Here is a 20,718-nt window from a genome sequence, read left to right as displayed (position 1 = left end):
TTCACTACTTTTATTCATCTGCTTGCTCTGCCCTCCTATTTAGCCTCACATTGAAGTGTTTAACCCGTGTCTTTTCAGGACAACCAGGGCTACAAGTAGAAAAAACAATGACATAAACAGTGGCATTCATGAGGTTTATTGACAAATGTCAATACACAAATAAGGTCTACTAAGCAAAAACTGGATTATTTTTTAGAAGAATCCTGTAAGTTCAGCAATTGTTTGTTCAGTGGGAAATGAATATCCAATTAGTCAGTGACAACTGTATGGAGTTGAGTTTTCGACAGCAACTATGTGAGCTGATTACAGTATTATAGACAGTCCTGGGATTTCCTATGATCTATGTAGAAGAAGCGCATACCTTCTCATGACTCATGTCAGCTTTTTACAGATGGTCATAATACCTTGTAGCTCAAACCGTTCTGACTTCTCACACGTTTTTGTGAGAATAACCATTTTTGTGATGCGCCCTTCTCTCAAACACCGCTCTGGCTCTGCCCCCGTTAAAAACACACAGACTAACACAGACACACAGTTTAAACAAGGGTTAGAAGTCCAAAACACGCCAGCAATAGTGGGACTCAAGAATGATATTGAAACTTTTTTCGTGCTAAATTCCCATAGTTTGATGAAGGGAAATTATGGGATTGATCCAGCCTGAAACTCCATCAACAATCTTTATTCATTTTACTCAGTCAAGCGGTGACTTGCACAGCAAAACACAGGCTTCCAGTTCAGTAAATAAAAATAAAATCTTTAATATGTTTCAGTTCATAAAAATGATCAAACTCTGATATATAGATGTACAACACACACACACACGTGTATATATTTTACAGTTGATTAAAAAAATAAAACATTCAATCCTGCACTCAGATCCCAAATCAAGTTCAAGTACTGGAAAAATGTATATAGTCTGCACAAAATAACACTCCAAACGGGAGGTCTGTTTACAAAATAATTCACTTAAAAAATGCACAGAAATCGCTCCATCGTTTCCTGGTTGCTAAAATGAGAATAGTTGCCGTAATTTCAGTTTGTGACAAAACAATCAGTCATAGTGTAGAGAACCACTGTACCATCTAAACCGCTGTGAAATATATCTTCCATAACCAAAAAGATTGTATATTCAGCTGTTTGAAGTTAGTGTACTAAACCGAAAGTAAAATAAGCAAAAACAAAACTTCAGTACGGGAAGCATAGAAGTAGCACACATAGAACAAATCTACCGCTTCTTAGACTTGCTTTCAACAGGAATGAAAGAGTTCACATTTCTATATGAATTTGGTCCGGTCGCCCAAAAAGTTACATATTGTAGCTTTAAAGCTGCTACACACAGTATTTCTTTGAATTTTTGCATTGTAATTTCAGAAAATGTCCATAATATATCTGGCACTAATAGTGGAATGATAGTGTTGGGATTGGCTGTGATATTTGCCTACTGATTGCCACCGGAACATAATCTGTTGTCAAAATAGGAAAGCTGTTCTGACATCGTGGCTGTGTTATCTTGTGGAAATTATACATTTCCTGGTTGCAAAAATTCTACACTCTTCGCTCAATTTCAGTTTGCGAGAAAACAAGCACTGTTCAAACAGTTGTTTGAGGCTGGTGGACCAAAACCAACTTGGTCTACCATCCAAAGGTCATCCAGTCAAATTGACAATTGTGGGAATCATTGGAGTCAACATGGAACATTATCCCTGTGGAACGCTTGACACCTTGTAGAGTCCATGCCCTGACAAATCGAGACTGTTCTGAGGGCAACTCAATATTAGGAAGGTGTTTCATGTTTTGTACACAGTGTATTAGACATTTTCTGAAATTACAATGCAAACATTTTAATAAAATAAATAACTTCAAAAGCAGCCATAATCTCAAGAGCACTCCACTCACACACCGTCACACATCCTCAAAACCGTCACACCATTTACATTTTAAAAACGCATTCACACACAGCATTGTAATGCCTTCCCATGGTGCACACCTAATAGGCTTTGGAAGACTGATTTAACCGGCCCTTGAAGTTTACGGACCCAGACTATAACCTAATCCTGGGCTAAAAAGCATTTCCAACGGATATTCGGAATTGATCTTTCTTTTTAGTCCAGGATAGTCATTGTCCAGGAAACGACCCCAGGAGTGCTGCTCTGGCTGGTTGTCCAGCATGCCGTCTAATCCCACACTAAAAGACCCAGGTAAGGGACTGAATCAAACTAGTGATACATACTTCAACCCAAAGACCAGGCCAAACTACCACCTCTATAGCACTGCTAGGTGAGACCGGAGGGTCCTGAGAGATCCAGAGGGTTTAGGTTGATCCTCCGCAGTACACTTACTCACATACGCTTGGGGCTCTGCAACGCTGATAAAAGGCCACAGGCTTGGGGCGCTGCAACGCTGATAAAAGGCCACAGGCTTGGGGCTCTGCAACGCTGATAAAAGGCCACAGGCTTGGGGCGCTGCAACGCTGATAAAAGGCCACAGGCTTGGGGCTCTGCAACGCTGATAAAAGGCCACAGGCTTGGGGCGCTGCAACGCTGATAAAAGGCCACAGGCTTGGGGCTCTGCAACGCTGATAAAAGGCCACAGGCTTGGGGCGCTGCAACGCTGATAAAAGGCCACAGGCTTGGGGCTCTGCAACGCTGATAAAAGGCCACAGGCTTGGGGCGCTGCAACGCTGATAAAAGGCCACAGGCTTGGGGCTCTGCAACGCTGATAAAAGGCCACAGGCTTGGGGCTCTGCAACGCTGATAAAAGGCCACAGGCTTGGGGCTCTGCAACGCTGATAAAAGGCCACAGGCTTGGGGCTCTGCAACGCTGATAAAAGGCCACAGGCTTGGGGCTCTGCAACGCTGATAAAAGGCCACAGGCTTGGGGCTCTGCAACGCTGATAAAAGGCCACAGGCTTGGGGCTCTGCAACACTGATAAAAGGCCACAGGCTTGGGGCTCTGCAACGCTGATAAAAGGCCACAGGCTTGGGGCGCTGCAACGCTGATAAAAGGCCACAGGCTTGGGGCTCTGCAACGCTGATAAAAGGCCACAGGCTTGGGGCTCTGCAACGCTGATAAAAGGCCACAGGCTTGGGGCTCTGCAACGCTGATAAAAGGCCACAGGCTTGGGGCTCTGCAACGCTGATAAAAGGCCACAGGCTTGGGGCTCTGCAACGCTGATAAAAGGCCACAGGCTTGGGGCCCTGCAACGCTGATAAAAGGCCACAGGCTTGGGGCTCTGCAACGCTGATAAAAGGCCACAGGCTTGGGGCGCTGCAACGCTGATAAAAGGCCACAGGCTTGGGGCTCTGCAACGCTGATAAAAGGCCACAGGCTTGGGGCGCTGCAACGCTGATAAAAGGCCACAGGCTTGGGGCTCTGCAACGCTGATAAAAGGCCACAGGCTTGGGGCTCTGCAACGCTGATAAAAGGCCACAGGCTTGGGGCTCTGCAACGCTGATAAAAGGCCACAGGCTTGGGGCTCTGCAACACTGATAAAAGGCCACAGGCTTGGGGCGCTGCAACGCTGATAAAAGGCCACAGGCTTGGGGCTCTGCAACACTGATAAAAGGCCACAGGCTTGGGGCTCTGCAACACTGATAAAAGGCCACAGGCTTGGGGCTCTGCAACGCTGATAAAAGGCCACAGGCTTGGGGCTCTGCAACACTGATAAAAAAGGCCACAGGCTTGGGGCGCTGCAACGCTGATAAAAGGCCACAGGCTTGGGGCTCTGCAACGCTGATAAAAGGCCACAGGCTTGGGGCTCTGCAACGCTGATAAAAGGCCACAGGCTTGGGGCTCTGCAACACTGATAAAAGGCCACAGGCTTGGGGCTCTGCAACGCTGATAAAAGGCCACAGGCTTGGGGCTCTGCAACGCTGATAAAAGGCCACAGGCTTGGGGCTCTGCAACGCTGATAAAAGGCCACAGGCTTGGGGCTCTGCAACACTGATAAAAGGCCACAGGCTTGGGGCGCTGCAACGCTGATAAAAGGCCACAGGCTTGGGGAGCGATGGGTGGGCCAGTGAGATCACAGTTCCAGCCCACCTAGTTCAGTCTCCAGTCCAGTTCAGTTTGCCCCACTGGGGTCACAGCAGGCCTCGACTGATGAGAGGTGGGTGGGAGGTCGAAGGGGGAAGAGGACAGAGGTTTTCTCCAGTGTTATGTGGCAGCGTCTCCAGTGATGAGTCCAACAGACACCGTTTTCTCCAGCTCAGAGCATCTCCAGCCCCCTGTGGGAGCCCCGCGTCCCCCTGTCCCACCAACACAGCCCTCTAAAGTCCAGGTTGGCCAGGGTCACCTCCAGGGTGTAGTACAGGGACCAGAAGAGAGCGAAGCAGCCCAGCAGTAGCAGAGACTACACAAAGAGAGACATGGTGATGGGAGAGGAAGTTACAAAATGAGGCATATATTGTGTGTGTGTGTGTGTGTGTGTGTGTGTGTGTGTGTGTGTGTGTGTGTGTGTGTGTGTGTGTGTGTGTGTGTGTGTGTGTGTGTGTGTGTAACATACCTTGAGGCTGCTGGATGTGAACGGGCTGACTGTTTCAGGGGGGATGTCCATGCCTGCAGGACAGGGCAGGGAGAAACTGCTGTCCAGATACTGCCCCCCCATAGCCTCCTCCACCACACTGTCAATCAAAACACAAAACCAATCAATGCTCACATCCACTAAGGGATCGCCAATGACAAAACATCCCTTCCCTTTAAAAATACAGGATCCAGAAACAAAGTAAATATGTTGTATTTAAATAACCCAGGCTGCTGTTTTAACAGTGGTGTGTGTCTCCTGACCTCTGTCTCTTCTTGACCTCTTCGAAGGACAGAGAGGAGCCGTACAGAGTGAGCTTCCAGTGCTTCAGAGAGCCCAGGGGCAACGCAGGCTCTTCTAAAAGAAAGAAAGAGACAAAAGGACAAAGAGAGAAGGACAGAGAGGGATGAATGAGCAGGAGAGAGCTCATAGTGTAGATATGGTCTTGTAGTGTTCAGTGGCAAGCGAATGACAGACAGAGACTGACCCTTACTGTGGTCAGAGACTTGCAGCCTGTACTGGCCTTCAGCTCCCTCTCCCCAGCAGCGCACAGTGGAGAACGTCCAGTCTGAGTAACCCGAGGTATCCCTGGAGTAACACGCAACAGGACAGAGGCAAGGATGCTAAAACAATGGCTGTTATATGTTATGCAAAGTTTAAGAGTAAAACTAAAACAAGCATGTACATATCTGTGTGTGTACATCTGTTATTACTGCACTGTTGTAGCTAGAAACAAGAATTGTGACCAATAAACTTTGATTTGATTTGTGTGTGTGCGTGCGTGCGCAAACTCACGTATCCAGAGCACGGCGCGCCCCGATGAGTGAGGTCATTCCACTGGGGCAGAGCAGCACGATCTCCACGCTGCCGCGGCGAGTATGGACCAGCGTCAAGGTGACAGACACGTGCTCCAAGGTCTGCATCCCGGACTGCCTGAGGTCAGCTGCAGTTACTGGGGTGAGTGGAGCACAGAGACCCTAATACATGACTATATGTCCTTCTATAGGAATGGCAGAGTGAGGGGGGGAGCAGATAAGCCAATGAAAAGTATAACAGTGAAGGGTCTGATGTGGACATGCGTGATTGACCTTTACTCTGGTAGCCCATAGGTTCAATCTTAATTGAAGGCCATGTAAGGACACCCCATTTAGTGTGAAACTGTATTTTGTATACGCATCTGCCCCAGACACTCCCCAGACATCTGCAATCTTGTTTTCGCCTCTGTTTAATCTTGTTCCCCACCCAAAGCCTTCAACAGTTTCACTATACCATCCACTGTGCAATGGCTCTCTTGCCTGATATTCTACAGCTAATTATTGTGAGGACTTCTGGTACTCACAAGTATAGTAAAACATCCACCCACCCACCCCAGAGGAATACAGTATGTCTCAGTCCTAGAATACGCACAAAGAGCAAACAGACTTGTAGTCCCTCACAGTGGAGTCACCCTCCTCCCTTTCTCTCTGGATTCCTGACCTGCAGCAGCAGCGTACTGTAATTCATTGGCATTTCCTCAGCCCCCGTTTGCTAATGGGCCTTAATGCTCCACTACCATGTAGGGAAAAACACTTCCCGGGGCCAAGGAAGGAGATGAAGAGGGAGGGATATACAAAGGTGTGGAGGGAGAGAGACTGGCGGTGAAGGGGGGCAGAGAGAGGGGTAGAGTGTATAGGGGTAGAGCAGGATGTTGGGAGGGGGAAGAGAACTTCATGGATTCCAGCCATCTTCTTCCAAGCGTACAGGACTGGACTGGTAAGAGTTCCTCAGAGACCCTCCCACACAGACAGTGACCTGTCATGAGAATCTCACTCTTCGTCCACATAATCACGACTGGTGGGTCTTAAGAGTGTGTTACTGTCTTTTCATACACGTTTTAAATTAAATCAAGCACAAACTTGTTGCAACCCAAATGCTCCAGCTCTGAAATAAGCTTTTTCACCAATATCATACATCGTCTCAAAGCTAAAAATCAACACAATGGCAGTAAATGGATCGTAAATATCACGCCAAAGGCTCTGGCTATGCTTTGTTGGTACTGTATTATTCTCTCCCTCTCTGATACACGGGAAGATATAAGCCAGTGATTTTGGCTGCATCCCAAAAGGCACATGTTACCATACATATTTGCATTACTTTTGATCAGAGCGCTATGAGCCCAGTATCGCACGATAAGAAAGGAGTGCCATTTGGGGGACACAGTTTGAAATGGCAGAGGTTTTAATCAACGCTGGCCTGGCATGCACCCCATACATTCCTCTCCTGACATTTAGCGCAAACATCTCAGACATTTTGAACTTTTTGTACTTTTAACAACTGTTTTTCTTTTCAGTAACAACACGCCCCTATCTTTCGGGAATCTAACGTTTGTAACTCCAGTCTTTCGTTTTCACATGGGAAGGAACGAGTGCTCATACTAACCACTGAACCTTAAGCTAACGGACCGGCCAAAACACATAGCAACAAGGACAACAAATTGCCTAGCGATAGAGTAGTTTAACATAACAACCTGCTTCATGTATCTTTGGGAATAACCAAAACTAGCTTACTTTTCAATGAATGGAAACAGAATTTCCATTTATAAATACAAAGTCGATTTGCATCTCGAATTTCATTAATTCAAAACAGATGTTTCACTTGGACTAAAACATTTAGCCTTTGTCAGCAACTCTTCCTCTGCTTTGTCCTTAGAAACCCTAGTCACGTGAGACTGGACACACACACACACACACACACACACACACACACACACACACACACACACACACACACACACACACACACACACACACACACACACACACACAGCTGCAGCAGTGAAACACACCGCTTCTGGCTCTGCTCCTGACCTCAGAACAGGCAACACACAGGCTGCATACGCTGGGCCAGGAGGCCACAGGGAGGCTAGAAAAGAGGGAAGAAGAGAGAGGGAGGGAGGAGGAAGGAATACAGATATCTCTGCTGTGATGTCACTGTGTGTGTCAGAAAGGGAAGAGAGAGAAATACAGAGAAAGAGAGGGAAGGGGTGTTCTCTCCTCCATAGTTTAGTCAGTGTGCCCAGTGACAGAGACTCTGAAGAACATTGCCTAATAAGGGCAGACTGCTGATTGCATGTTGGGAGGGTCTCTCTGGAGAGCACTGACAGAGAGAAGAGAAACAGCAAATACTCAGACTTGCATATTACGAGACTCGCTTGGTTGATCACTCTCTCTCTCTCACATACACACACAAACTCTACCAACCGTTCCAGGTTAGGTTGAGTTGCTCCGGATAGGCTGGGACAAGAGCCTCCTCCTTCAGCACTGGGCTCTGATAGGACACTAGGAATGGCACCATCTCCCACACCTGATTAATAAACACACAAAAAAAACACACTTTCCACATGTATACCTTCAGTCTTTTTTTAAATGAGCATAATATTGACTTGGCTGAAAGAAAATCCAGACCAATACTGTCTCAGAAGTGTAGTTGGTTAAGCTTGACATTAGTGTGCTGCTGAGACATCAGGAAGTGAGTGAGGTGGAGTGGTACCTTGGCAGCGTTGACCAGCCGCCAGGCGTTGAGCAGGCCGAAGCCGTGCTGGTGACTGTGGTGGAAGCCCGCTCCATTGATTTTCCAGTCCCCTTGCACATCATACTACAGAAACACACACACTCTCAATTAGGAACTGTATGTGCCTGCGTAGCAATGATTAATGATACAGTACAACAAGGTGAGTCATACAGTGAGGTCCAAAAGTATTGGGACAATTACAGTTTTTTTCTTTCTCTTTGTACTCCAGCACTATGAGGTTAAAGTGCAGACTGTTTGTTTTAACTGTAGGGTCTTTTCATCCATATCGGGTGAACCGTTTAGAAATTACAGCACTTTTTGGTACATAGAGGACCATTTTAGAGGACCAAAAGTATCGGGACAAATATCATACCCCCCCAAAATTGCTAACCTCCCGTTATTGTAATGGTGAGAGGTTGGCATGTCTTGGGGTTATGATATTTGTGCCTCTGTGGCTTTCGCACTCGTCACTATCCACGATTCATTCAGGATTATCCGTAATCATGGTAGTATCCATATTAATGTAGAAGTATTCTTATTTACAATAAAAGTGACTCCAAAATGACACAATATATTTTTTACCATTCATTTCTATTGGGCACAACATAATCTGAAACACAACCAGAATGAACTGAAAATACATCCAACAAGGTTGTAGAGTCACAAGCTTCATTACGTGCTATGAATATGGGACCAAATACTAAACTTTTGACTACTTTAATAAACATATACACTGAGTATACCAACTATTAGGAACACCTTCCTAATATTGAGTTGCACCCCCCCTATTCCCTGAGAACAGCCTCAATTCGTCGGAGCATGGACTCTACAAGGTGTCAAAAGCGTTCCACAGGGATGCCGGCCCATGTTGACTCCACAGTTGCGTGAAGTTGGATGGATGTCCTTTGGGTGGTTGACCATTCTTGAGACACACAGGAAACTGTTGGGTATGAAAAACCCAGCAGAGTTGCAGTTCTTGACACAAACTGGTGCGCCTGGCACCTACCACCATACCCCATTCAAAGGCACTTAAATCTTTTGTCTTGCCCATTCACCCTCTGAACGGCACACATACACAATCCATGTCTCATGACCCTGGACAACACCCTGTCGTTCTCCGCTAACATCAAGGCGGTGACCCGAACCTGTAGGTTCATGCTCTACAACATTCGCAGAGTACGACCCTGCCTCACACAGGAAGCGGCGCAGGTCCTAATCCAGGCACTCGTCATCTCCCGTCTGGATTACTGCAACTCGCTGTTGGCGGGGCTCCCTGCCTGTGCCATCAAACCCCTACAACTCATCCAGAACGCCGCAGCCCGTCTGGTGTTCAACCTTCCCAAGTTCTCTCACGTCACCCCGCTCCTCCGCACACTCCACTGGCTTCCAGGTGAAGCTCGCATCTGCTACAAGACCATGGTGCTTGCCTACGGAGCTGTGAGGGGAACAGCACGTCCGTACCTTCAGGCTCTGATCAGTCCCTACACCCAAAGAAGGGCACTGCGTTCATCCACCTCTGGCCTGCTCGCCTCCCTACCTCTGAGGAAGCACAGTTCCCGCTCAGCCCAGTCAAAACTGTTCGCTGCTCTGGCACTCCAATGGTGGAACAAGCTCCCTCACGACGCCAGGACAGCGGAGTCAATCACCACCTTCCGGAGACACCTGAAACCCCACCTCTTTAAGGAATACCTGGGATAGGATATAGTAATCCTTCTAACCCCCCCCTCCCCCCCCAAAAAGATATAGATGTACTATTGTAAAGTGGTTGTTCCACTGGATATCATAAGGTGAATGCACCAATTTGTAAGTCGCTCTGAATAAGTGCGTCTGCTAAATGACGTAAATGTCAATAGTCTCAAGGCTTAAAAATCCTTATTTAACCAGTCTCCTTCCCTTAATCGACACTGATTGAAGTGGACTTAACAGGTGATATCAATAAGGGATCATAGCTTTCACCTGGTCAGTCTGTCATGGAAAGAAATGTTCTTAATGTTTTATACACTCAGTGTAAATGAATTTGTCCCTATAAAATGGAGGGTCTATGTAGGAAAAGTGCAGCAATTTCTAAATGGTTCACCTGATTTGGATGAAAATACCCTCAAATTAAAGCACTTTAACACAGTCATTGTATCATTTCAAATCCAAAGTGCTGGAATACAGCGCCAAAACAACAAAAGATGTGTCACTGTCCCAATACCTTTGGACTTCCCTGTATGTCTGAAGTGTGCTTCAGAGGGCACGTAGGTGACGATGTCACTTTGTAGTGACAGTACCAGTCAAAAGTGTTGACACACCTACTCATTCCAGGGTTTTTCTTTATTCTACAATATAGAAAATAGTAAAACTAATAGTGATGACATAAAAACTATGAAATAACACATATGGAATCAAGTAGTAACCGAAATATTGTTAAACAAATTTAAAAAAGTTATATTTCAGATTCTTCAAATATCAAGCCACCCTTTGCCTTGATGACAGCTTTGCACACTCTAGACATTCTCTCAACCAGCTTCATGAGGCAGTCACTTGTAATGCCTTTTAATTAACAGGTCTACCTTGTTAATTTGTGGAATTTCTTTCCTTCTTAATGCGTTTGAGCCAATCAGTTGTGTTGTGACAAGGTAGGGGTGGTATACAGAAGATAACCCTATTTGGTAAAAGACCAAGTCCATATTATGGCAAGAACAGCTCAAATAAGCAAAGAGAAATAACAGTCCATCATTACCTCAATACATGAATGTCAGTCAATTTGTAACATTTCACGAACTTTCTTCAAGTGCAGTCGCAAAAACCATCAAGCGCTATGATAAAACTGGCTCTCATGAGGACCGACACAGGAAAGGAAGACCCATTGTAACATCTGCTGCAAAGGATAAGTTGATTAGAGTTACCAGCCTCAGAAATTGCAGCCCAATAAATGCTTCACAGAGTTCAAGTAACAGACACATCTCAACATCAACTGTTCAGAGGAGACGGTGTGAAGCAGGCCTTCATGGTTGAATTGTTGCAAAGAAACCACTACTAAAGGACACCAATAAGAAGAAGAGACATGCTTGGGCCAAGAAACACGAGCAATGGACATTAGACCGGTGGAAATCTGTCCTTTGGTCTGATGAGCCCAAATTTCAGATTTTTGGTTCAAACTGCTGTGTCTTTGTGAGATGCAGAGTAGGTGAACGAATGATCTCCGCATGTGTGGTTCCCACCGTGAAACATGGAGATGGTGTGGGTGTGCTTTGCTGGTGACACTGTCAGTAATTTATTTAGAATTCAAGGCACAATTAACCATCATGGCTACCACAGACAGCATTCTACAGCGATAAGCCATCCCATATGGTTTGTGCTAAGTGGGACAATCATTTGTTTTTCAACAGGACAATGACCCAACACACGTCCAGGCTGTGTAAGAGCTATTTGACCAAGAAGGAGAGTGATGGAGTGCTGCATCAGATGATCTGGCCTCCACAATCACCCGACCTCAACCCAATTGAGATGATTTGGGATGTTGGACCGCAGAGTGAAGGAAAAGCAGCCAACAAGTGCTCAGCATATCTGGGAACTCCTGCAAGACTGTTGGAAAAGCATTCCAGGTGAAGCTGGTTGAGAGAATGCCAAGAGTGTGCAAAGCTGTCATCAAATATAAAATATAATTTGATTGAGACTTTTTTGGTTACTACATGATTCCATATGTGTTTTGATGTCTTCACTGTTATTTTACAATATAGAAAATAGTCAAAATAAAGAAAAACCCTTGAATGAATAGATGTGTCCAAACTTTTGACTGGTACTGTACATTGTACCTTTGTGGCTGTGTAGGTGATGACGTCACTCTGTTGTTATGTATATTGTACCTGTGTGGCTGTGTAGGTGATGATGTGCTGCACGTCTCTCCAGGTGAGACAGGGCCGGACCTGCAGCATCAGAGCCACCATGCCAGCCGCCAGGGGTGCCGCCGCCGAGGTGCCCGTGTGCCCGTCAGTACAGCCCGTGCCCTGCTGTAGTGACCAGTCTGACGTCACCTACACAGTACACAGTACACAGTACACACACACACACACACACACACACACACACACACAGAGAGAGAGAGAGAGAAGAGTCATAAACACGTATACGAATCTCACACGCTATTACAAACAGTCAGTGGTAAGGAGCTATGCGACGACTAGGGAGGAAGAGGGAAAAGCCAGAAAATATGGAGAGTTGGAGATGGAGGGGCTGAACGATGAGAAAAAGTAGAGAGAAGTGCTAAAACAGACATGAAGTGGTGAAAGAGGGAGAGAGATTGATAGGAATACAGGGACAGAGAGAAAAGGGATACTGATGATGGATTTACTGGTAAACATGATCTCTGACATGCTCAGGCATGTCAGACCTGCATAGATCCCACAGCCCTTCTCAATGGAGAGAAATTACTATGGTTGCGTCCCAGTTGACAGCCTATTGCCTATAGGACTTCAGTGGAAAATAGCCTGGATAGTCATGGGTTCAATATTTGACGTAAACAAAGAGAGACTAACGTACAAGCACTGTGATGCGTGTAGAGTTTTGGGTTAGAGTATAGCGTGCATTGTTGCATATGTAGTAGCTTATGAGCATAATATGCATGACAATGGTATATACTGAAGTGTGCAGCATTCAAATATGGTCCCAAATGACACCCTATTCCCTATATAGGTTTATATATGAATGCAGCTACCACTGTATTGAAGCCATCGGACGCTGTTTATCATAGCGCCTTGTGCTTTATTACGGGCGATGGGTTCCGTACACATCATTGCATTTTGTTTCAGAAAGTAGCCTGGCCCTCTTTGAAGTCTCGTAGATCGATGCATTGCGCTCTTTTTTGTCTATAAAGCCCTCTTGCATAAACTTGTGCCATACCTTACCTCATTGTGAACCTATAGATGTACGGGCTACCGGACCTGGTGCTCAGGGATGGCAAACTCTGGAGATCCCTTCCAGCTCCACTGTGTTGGGTAGATCTGCTTTTAGCTTTTTGTTTTGCACCTTACATGTGGAATGATCTACAATACACTTTCAAAATTTGAGGAATTGGTGCCTCTAGGGCATTTCAGACAGTTGTTAGGGACCTTTGTACTGAAAAAAGTCTTTTTTTTATGATTGGGTTTTGCTTTTCGTGTATTGTTGTGCATGATAATCTGTATTTTAATGTGTGTGTATGAATGTGTAGTTTGATGTGTATTGTGGTGCTATACAGGACTCAGCGTCGACTCTCTGTCAAAATAATGGTTAAATAATATTAAATATATAATGCACTATAAAAGGAAATGGGGAGCCATTTGTGACGCAGCCATGCAGTACAGATCCAGACCATGCAGACAGTGCTGTCTAAACAGCTCGTCTCCTAGAGGAGTAAGGGACCTCTCTGGAGTGTTGGTCACAGACACACAGCTAGGGGGTGTTTGATCCTAGGTGACGACAGGCCTGGTCGGACACAGAGAGGAGAAACAGTCTGACAGGAACACTATAGGCTCTCTGCTGTGGAGGGAAAGGGACGGAGGAAGAATCCACAGACATATGTCAACTAGAATGCCTGCTCTCATTTAAAGCAGCTGTCAAAGCCATGAAAGCACAGAGCGGAGGAGAGAGCTCAGACTTCAGCACTGCTCAACATCAAATGGGACCCGTGTGTTGGGAATGTAATGAGGGAAATGGTGCATAGCAGTGGTGGCACTGCAGCATAGCACATGGCAGTTAGAAGTGGTTGGGCTGGTGGGTGGATACAGTGGCGGTATCCCAAATGCCACCCTGTTCCGTGTATAGTGCACTATTGATCAAAAGCAGTGCTCCATATTGGGAATAGAGTGCCATGTGGGATAGAAACAGTATGTGCAGAGCACTTGTGTGACAGGGTAGAAGAGCTAGAGCCTAGCCCTAAAACCACTTGGCCTGGTGTATTTGGCTTTTCAGGAAGTCTCGGATGCCGGTTGAGGGTTTTGGCCCAGGGCTTACATCACCCCGCCAAACCATGTCACCCAGGAGATGGCAACAAACAGCAGCAAACAGAGAGCTTTACCTTACAGCTCTCCTCTCTAGCTTCCTAAAACCCATCTCCTTTTGCCCTCGCTCAAAACACACCATCATATGACGCAAAATGCATCATACCGGCTGTATTTCTATATTTTGGAAATTACGCATCTTGAAAACTTGATTGCGGACATGCAAAACATTCTGGGACTATATCAACAATGGACTAATGAAACAAACACCAAAATATATTTTTGGGGTGGTTTTCCTTTAACTCACTAGCCATTAATGTGTCCTCTATACCTCACTCAAAGATGTCTGATTTGCACAGTACAATATCATCTGTCATCATCCGACTGTCCAACTTTCTCAATCTACGTCTTAAGGGCCTAGGCACAACAAGGCTTTGTAAGGGGGATTCCACTGGTACCGTGGTGCAGTTCACTGCAGGTGAGAATGCAGTCTGGACCAAACACAGGAAAAGCACCAGAGGTGTGCAGTATTATTGTCTGTTTGATTGCGAGCATTTGATGAAATGCACGCAGTACCATAACTTGGTATCGCTGAGACATTCTGTAACTAGCAGTGCATTTATGAGCACATCCGATGCATGTTAGGGGAGAGGGGGGCTGGGATATAGGCTATGGAAAATTGCCTATTCACGTCATAGTTAGAGTGGCTATAGCGCTGTTTACTCCTGCATGTTGTTGGAAGACCAAAGCGAAAGCAATATGAAGTTTGGTACACACAAGTTATGCTTCTTGATAATCATAGATGGATTTAATGCGAGCATTTTTCCCCGATAAACAAAGGACTTGCATGAACACGTGGTAGTTTCGCATTTTAGTTTGTTTGACATTTGGCAATGTGAACCCAAACGGACCAAATGGATAAAGAAAATTCAATGTAGAAAATCATAGAACTCGGATTCAAACTATAGCTCAGAACTATGTGTGAAAACTCCCTCGAAATGGTGTGTGTGTGTGTGTGTGTGTGTGTGTGTTACTAGCAGTACAGACTCACAATACTACGCAGCGTTCTGCCCCCACTGCTGAAGGTGACAGCCAGCATGGAGGCACACTCCTCAGCATAGAAGGGCATCTTCCCTTCCTCATTTACGGCTCCTACAAGAGACACACACACGGTTAGAAACACTCAACACAGAGACACAGAGACAGATAACATTGCTCCTATTCACTGACCAATGGTAACAGTGTAGATTGAGTTAGCATAGCCATCGTAGTTGCAGTTGTCCTCGTACTGGCCCCCGTTGCCACTGGCGACGACAAAGATACTGCCGAATCCCCGTCTGCCAGCAATCACACCGTGCTGCAGTGCCGCCTACAGGCCAAACAAGGAAACATTTGCTTCAGTTAGTCACGCCTAGTAACTTCCTGCAGACTAATACAGCCAACCAGAGTACATAGCAGCATTCACAAGCCTAGTCATACCTGAATATTGAATATTAAGTATAGAAAACATTTCCATGACATAGAGTGACCAGGTGAAAGCTATGATCCCTTATTGATGTCACTTGTTAAATCCACTTCAAATGAGTGTAGATGAAGGGGAGGAGATGGGTTAAAGAAGGATTTTTAAGCTGTAAGACATGGATTGTGTATGTGTGCCATTCAAGGGTGAATGGGAAAGACAAAATATTTAAGTGCCTTTGAACAGGGTATGGTAGTAGGCGCACCGGTTTGAGTCAAGAACTGCAACACTGCTGGGTTTTTCATGCTCAACAAATTCCCATGTGTATCAAGAATGGTCCACCATCCAAAAGACATCCAGCCAACTTGACACAACTGTGGGAAGCATTGGAGTGAACATGGGCCAGCATCCCTGTTGAACACTTGACACCTTGTAGGGTCGATGGAAGGTGTTTCTAACGTTTGGTATACTCAGTGTATGTCATTATAATACTATCCTGTGTATACCGCCATTCTTAGGTTTGTGAAAAGCTGGAAGCCGCAGCTAGCATGAATTTCTATTAGACCATGAGGACTGGCTGAGGGGATTTGGTGGTCCTGATTCATTTCCACAGTGCCTGCCAAAGCCATTCAGGGAGTGAGGCACACCTAGGAAACGAACATGACCAGAAAAAGCCAGACACTCATGTCTCGAGTCAGAGTGTGTATGTGTATATGTGTATGTACATGTGTAAGGGATGTGCTCTCTCTTTTTTTTGGTCTCATAAGACACTCACACAAACCGTGCCCTGTAGAGAGCAACAGTATACTGCCCTCTGCTGGTACCGAAGAGTGGTGCAGAAATGCATTCTCACAATGCATTTCTATAAGGAGACCAGGGCTGCGTTTCAAACTCATCAAAGACACACCCTCCTCCACTTACCCTCGCCGTCACCATCTTGTCCAAACGATTAGCAAAACAAGGGAAGTTCGCAAAGGAAGCCCCCCAGCCCTCGTTTTTGATCGAGTTTGCGAGTGTACAATTATGTTCACATCGGGGCCTGAAACGCCCCATAATTCAATTCGCGATGATTGTACATCCACTAAGACTTAAAACCTCAACATCAATATGGAGAAGTGTAAGTAAAAACGAATGTAAATAAGTTAGAAATTGTGCTACTAATGCACATGACGGCACAAACACATCTCGCAAAAGTAATGTTTTTGTTTGGTTATCTTTTGGAAATTGTAGAAATAAAACATTTTCCTTCTTCAGAAGTTCCAGCTAGGCAGCCTAACGTTAGTTAGGCCATTAATTTGCTAGCTATCATGCAGTAAATGTATATTAATAATTATATAGTTACTATAAGTAGACATGCAATCATAATTGACTGTAGCGCATATAAAGCACCCACAAGCTACCGGTGGATGAAAAAAAACAATCATTGCGGGATGAACGAGTGACAAATTTCTGGGCAAGGGTGGTCCATTTAAAAATCATTCCTCCCTCCCTCTGCAAGTGTACACTCGTCAGACGTCATGATACGTCATCAGAAGTGTCCACTTCATTTGAGGGCTGAGGGTGTATCTTAAGTGTTTGGAATGCAGCCTAGGACTGGCAAAACGTGTTAGAAATGGTTGTGTGCAGTAACGTATGTTGTATCCACTCTAACCTTGCCCAAGGGGTGTGGTCCATCGACAGTGCGGCCATCATCGTCAGGACCCCAACTGAGGAGGACAGGGAAGAGGAGAGCACAGTTGAGTCAGACACATTTTTCCTACAGCCACTAAAGAGCAGCGGAGGAAAAATCTAGAGAGACAGAAGGGCATATCTTTATAACCACGCTTAGAGCTGTGGTTGGCTGTATATTCCGGTTAATATTTTGCTTTATGCTCAGATTATAAGCAAACCAAGCGTGTTCAGAGTCATGTGAGGCTGAGCTGCTCGCTGTTGTACCTGCAGCTGTAGACATCGTTGATCTGGTAGTGCTTGTTGAAAGCCACCGCCTCCATACTGTCTGTGAGCGGCCCATCCAGGACTCTGATACCTGAACAGACAAAACATGACGTGAGAAAGGACTTCAATACATACGAATCTGATAGCACCAAACTACACCAAACTAGGGCCATGAGAGTTTCCTCAGCACCTAACCACACCAGGGTTGTATTCACTAGGGGCCCAATTCAGCCTTAGGAAATTTCTGCCCTTCCATGTTTTGATTTAAGCATTTCTCAGTATTTGTTATTCAGCCATACCTTATGCACACTGAATACATTTATTTAAACTGCTGAAAACCCTCCCCTTGCTGGCCAACAGATTTCCTCATGGAATTTGTATTCAATGGGGTTTTCAGCACATTTATCTAAAGTATCCCTTTACATTTTCTCGACAGACAATATATAGAGAACGGGTTCAGAATATTAGGGATCAATAAAATAAAGACATCTAAATATATACTTATTTGTCTCCGTTTCAGCAACAAATTGGTAGATTTTAAAATACTCTGATCTTGTAGATAATTTAGGGTTATGAAAGTATTTATGAATCATAAAAAACAGGTTTGGAGAGCCTTCACACACAAAATATATTGATGAATGAAAAAAACTGTGGTTTGACTCATCATGAAAGTTGCCATATTCAAATTGATTAAACCATAAAATATTGGAAGGTGAGAGAAAAGTGTACAATAGGGGTTGAACAATAGCTCTAGAAATCGACCCTACTAATAATGGAACTGTATGACAACAATCCAGTCGTCGTGAACCGTGCACCAGGCTCACACTGATAAGTGTGGTATGAGTTCCATAAATGATTCAAATAGGCCAGGCTTTCCCAAACTCAGTCCTCGGGACCCCAAGGGCTGTAACGTTTTGATTTTTGCCCTAGCACTACACAGTTGATTCAAATAATCAACTAATCATCAAGCTTTGATCATTTTAATCAGCTGTGTAGTGTTAAGGCAAAAAACTAAACGTGCACCCCTTGATGTCCCGTGGACCGAGTTTGGGAAACCCTGAAATAGGCTACCATGTCCCAAATTATTGCACAACGTTAGCCTAAAATGTTCCACTATTGCTAGCAATCCTCAGGAACAACTACACAGACATGACAGAGGAAAGAAAGTTAAACAGAATGGAATGATGCAAAATGGAAACTAACACAAAAAAATGTAATGGATGAAAGCCTGGACATATAATTAAACTTTCTAGAGGGCATAAATCAACTCAGTAGGTTTGATGCTACAGAAACCTATAGCTTGGGTGTATAGGACATCCGTTAATCAAAACATATTGTCACAGCTATTTATAGCCTACATCACAGTGGAAAAGAGGCCGAAATACGTCACGTTGATATTATTTTCCGTTTTCCTCCATGACTTGTTTCACATTCGTCTCTAGCGATCATAAGGATAACTAAGCTAAAATCAAATAACATTTTATTGGTCACATACACATATTTAGCAGATGGTATTGTGGGTGTAGCGAAATGCTTGCTAAAACAATTGCCATTTGTAATTACAATCCCCTTTTCCAAACAAATACTAATTTAACTACAGTTGAAGTCTGAAGTTTACATACACCTTAGCCAAATACATTAAACTCAGTTTCCCAATTCCTGACATTTAATCCTTGTAAAAATTCCCTGTCTTAGGTCAGTTAGGATCACCACTTTATTTTAAGAATGTGAAATGTCAGAGTAATAGTAGAGAGAATGATTCAGTTCAGCTTTCATTTCTTTCATCACATTCCCAGTGGGTCAGACGTTTACATACACTCAATTAGTATTTGGTAGCATTGCCTTTAAATTGTTTAACTTGGGTCAAACGTTTTAGGTAGCCTTCCACAATAAGTTGGGTGAATTTTGGCCCATTCCTCCTGACAGAGCTGGTGTAACCGAGTCAGGTTTGTAGGACTCCTTGCTCCCACACCCTTTTTCAGTTCTGCCCACAAATGTTCTATAGGATTGAGGTCAGGGCTTTGTGATGGCCACTCCAATACCTTGACTTTGTTGTCCTTAAGCCATTTTGCCACAACTTTGAAAGTATGCTTGGTGTCATTGTCCATTTGGAAGACCCATTTGCAACCAAGCTTTTAAATTTTTTAATTTCACCTATATTTAACCAGGTAGTCTAGTTGAGAACAAGTTCTCATTTGCAACTGCGACCTGGCCAAGATAAAGCATAGCAACTCGACACATACAACAACACAGAGTTACACATGGAATAAACAAAACATACAGTCAATAATACAGTAGAACAAAAGAAAACAAAAAGTCTATATACAGTGAGTGCAAATGAGGTAAGTTAAGGCAATAAATAGACCATGGTGGCGAAGTAATTACAATATAGCAGTTAAACACTGGAATGGTAGATGTGCAGAAGATGGATGAATGTGCAAGTAGAGATACTGGGGTGCAAAGGAGCAAGATAAATAAATACATACAGTATGGGGATGAGGGAGGTAGATAGATGGGCTGTTTACAGATGGGGTATGTACAGGTGCAGTGATCCATGAGCTGCTCTGACAGTTGGTGCTTAAAGCTAGTGAGGGAGACATGAGTCTCCAGCTTCAGAGATTTTTGCAGTTCGTTCCAGTCATTGGCAGCAGAGAACTGGAAGGAAAGATGACCAAAGGAGGAATTGGCTTTGGGGGTGACCAGTGAGATATACCTGCTGGAGCGCGTGCTACGGGTGGGTGCTGCTATGGTGACCAGTGAGCGGAGATAAGGCGGGGCTTTACCTAGCAGAGACTTGTAGATAACCTGTAGCCAGTGGGTTTGGCGACGATTATGAAGCGAAGGCCAGCCAACGAGAGCGTACAGGTCGCAGTGGTGGGTAGTATATGGGGCTTTGGTGACAAAACGGATGGCACTGTGATAGACTGCATCCAGTTTGTTGAGTAGAGTGTTGGAGGCTATTTTATAGATGATATCACCGAAGTCGAGGATCGGTAGGATGGTCAGTTTTACAAGGGTGTGTTTGGCAGCATGAGTGAAGGATGCTTTGTTGCAATATAGGAAGCCGATTCTAGATTTAATGTTGGATTGGAGATGCTTAATGTGAGTCTGGAAGGAGAGTTTACAGTCTAACCAGACACCCAGGTATTTGTAGTTGTCCACATATTCTAAGTCAGAGCCGTCCAGAGTAGTGATGCTGGACGGGCGAGCAGGTGCGGTCAGTGATCGATTGAATAGCATGCATTTAGTTCTACCTGCGTTTAAGAGCAGTTGGAGGCCACGGAAGGACA

At 44.8% G+C, this 20,718-nt stretch overlaps 1 protein-coding gene across 2 annotated transcripts in view; it reads right to left on the bottom strand.

Moving 5' to 3' along the window:
- Positions 1 to 663: 663 nt before the first annotated feature.
- The window catches only part of LOC106612632 (proprotein convertase subtilisin/kexin type 7), a 29,507-nt gene continuing 9,452 nt past the window's right edge, over positions 664 to 20,718 (bottom strand). Inside the window, exons 5-16 of one of the 2 annotated variants that reach the window (XM_014213975.3) lie at positions 17,429 to 17,519; positions 17,145 to 17,199; positions 15,265 to 15,403; positions 15,086 to 15,186; positions 11,923 to 12,090; positions 8,051 to 8,155; positions 7,762 to 7,864; positions 5,318 to 5,474; positions 5,010 to 5,110; positions 4,786 to 4,879; positions 4,505 to 4,622; positions 664 to 4,351 (exon numbers count right to left, since the gene is read on the bottom strand). In XM_014213975.3, the coding sequence (XP_014069450.1) occupies positions 4,208 to 4,351; positions 4,505 to 4,622; positions 4,786 to 4,879; positions 5,010 to 5,110; positions 5,318 to 5,474; positions 7,762 to 7,864; positions 8,051 to 8,155; positions 11,923 to 12,090; positions 15,086 to 15,186; positions 15,265 to 15,403; positions 17,145 to 17,199; positions 17,429 to 17,519 (1,376 nt within the window). In that variant the 3' untranslated portion in view covers positions 664 to 4,207. The remainder of the gene's footprint in view (positions 4,352 to 4,504; positions 4,623 to 4,785; positions 4,880 to 5,009; positions 5,111 to 5,317; positions 5,475 to 7,761; positions 7,865 to 8,050; positions 8,156 to 11,922; positions 12,091 to 15,085; positions 15,187 to 15,264; positions 15,404 to 17,144; positions 17,200 to 17,428; positions 17,520 to 20,718) is intronic. The other variant, XM_014213977.3, reaches the window with a different exon arrangement.

The sequence above is a fragment of the Salmo salar genome, chromosome 09, assembly GCF_965601325.2.
Source record: "Salmo salar chromosome 09, fSalSal1, whole genome shotgun sequence".
NCBI classification, from domain to species: Eukaryota; Metazoa; Chordata; class Actinopteri; order Salmoniformes; family Salmonidae; genus Salmo; species Salmo salar.
The sequence above is the reverse complement of the archived record's forward strand: the minus strand, read 5'-3'. Positions and strand labels throughout refer to the sequence as shown.